This window comes from Egretta garzetta, unplaced genomic scaffold (assembly GCF_000687185.1).
Source record: "Egretta garzetta isolate BGI_Z169 unplaced genomic scaffold, ASM68718v1 scaffold608, whole genome shotgun sequence".
NCBI lineage: Eukaryota > Metazoa > Chordata > Aves > Pelecaniformes > Ardeidae > Egretta > Egretta garzetta.
Window position 1 is genome coordinate 242472 of NW_009260498.1, and position 1293 is coordinate 243764.

Consider the following 1293-nt stretch of genomic DNA (forward strand, 5'->3'; position numbering starts at 1 on the left):
TGGGGGCTCCGGCCACAGGAGGGGCTGGGCTGGGGCTCCCCCTGCCCCGCTTGGGATTTAGGGGAGAAAAATAAGAAGACAACTTGGTAGGCGGCTCGCTGCGGCACGGTGGTTTGTTTTATTGGGGCTCAAATATCTGGCTTAATTTGGAGATAAGCCTGGTTTTGTTGGAGGATAAATCTGTTGAGAAGGGGTTTAACTGTTGAAACGCTCCCTCTTTCTGGTGCAAATGGGAAGATTGCTTTACAAAGTGCTTTTTCCTGGGAGCTGTCGCTCTGGCAGAATCCTGTATTTATTTCAGGCAGAATGGCACATTGTTTTATAAATATCTTTTCTGGAGTTTCAACATAGCTGCTGGTTGTTGTGTTTCTTATATAATGCTACCCAGGATCTGTCTGACTGCCTTACGTTTTGCTTTACTGTTCACTCCTCTCCCATTACCGTTCAGATTTTCCTGCATAAAGTAAAAACCCCCGGGGGAGTAAATCGCTGGTGCTTATTTAAACAGACCACAACTTGAAGAAAACACTTGCATTTTTGGAATATCCTTTGCCCTCCGCCAATAGCATTCCCAAGGCTGTTTGAGAACATCAATAAGTAGTTTTTTAGAAGCGATTGCCTTTCCGCATCGCCTCTCGGAGCTGAGCTTTGAGCCTGTGCTCTCGGGTGAGGTGGGTTCCTCTGCTTCTGTCTAAAAACGCTGTGCCTCTCTCCCTTCCTTCTCCCTTTTTCAGATGTGCCCTACTTTGGATATTCCTGCATTGAATGTCTGAGGAGCTCCAGCCGATCCTGAGCCATGTCGCAGATGTTGCACATAGAGATTCCCAACTTTGGGAACACCGTTCTGGGCTGCCTGAACGAGCAGCGGCTGCTGGGGCTGTACTGCGATGTCTCCATCGTGGTGAAGGGCCAAGCCTTCAAGGCGCACCGGGCGGTCCTGGCCGCCAGCAGCCTCTACTTCCGAGACTTGTTCAGTGGGAACAGCAAAAACGCCTTTGAGCTGCCAGGTACCGTCCCCCCCGCTTGCTTCCAGCAGATCCTCTCCTTCTGCTACACCGGGAAGCTGACCATGGCGGCGAGCGAGCAGCTGGTGGTGATGTACACGGCGGGCTTCCTGCAGATCCAGCACATCGTGGAGAAAGGGACGGACTTGATGTTCAAGGTCAGCTCTCCCCACTGTGACTCTCAGACCACCATGATCGAAGACCCCAGCTCGGAGCCGCAGAGCCCCTGCAACCAGCTGCAGTCGGCCTCGGCGCCCTACGTCATGTCCCCCTCCATGCCCATCCCCAT

The 1293-nt window shown here is 52.5% G+C and overlaps 1 protein-coding gene across 1 annotated transcript in view; it reads left to right on the forward strand.

Moving 5' to 3' along the window:
• Window positions 1–1293, forward strand: part of NACC2 (NACC family member 2) — a 24163-nt gene that overhangs the window by 5973 nt on the left and 16897 nt on the right. Inside the window, exon 2 of the mRNA XM_035900084.1 lies at window positions 735–1291. Coding sequence (XP_035755977.1) covers window positions 797–1291 — 495 coding nt within the window. The 5' untranslated portion in view covers window positions 735–796. The remainder of the gene's footprint in view (window positions 1–734; window positions 1292–1293) is intronic.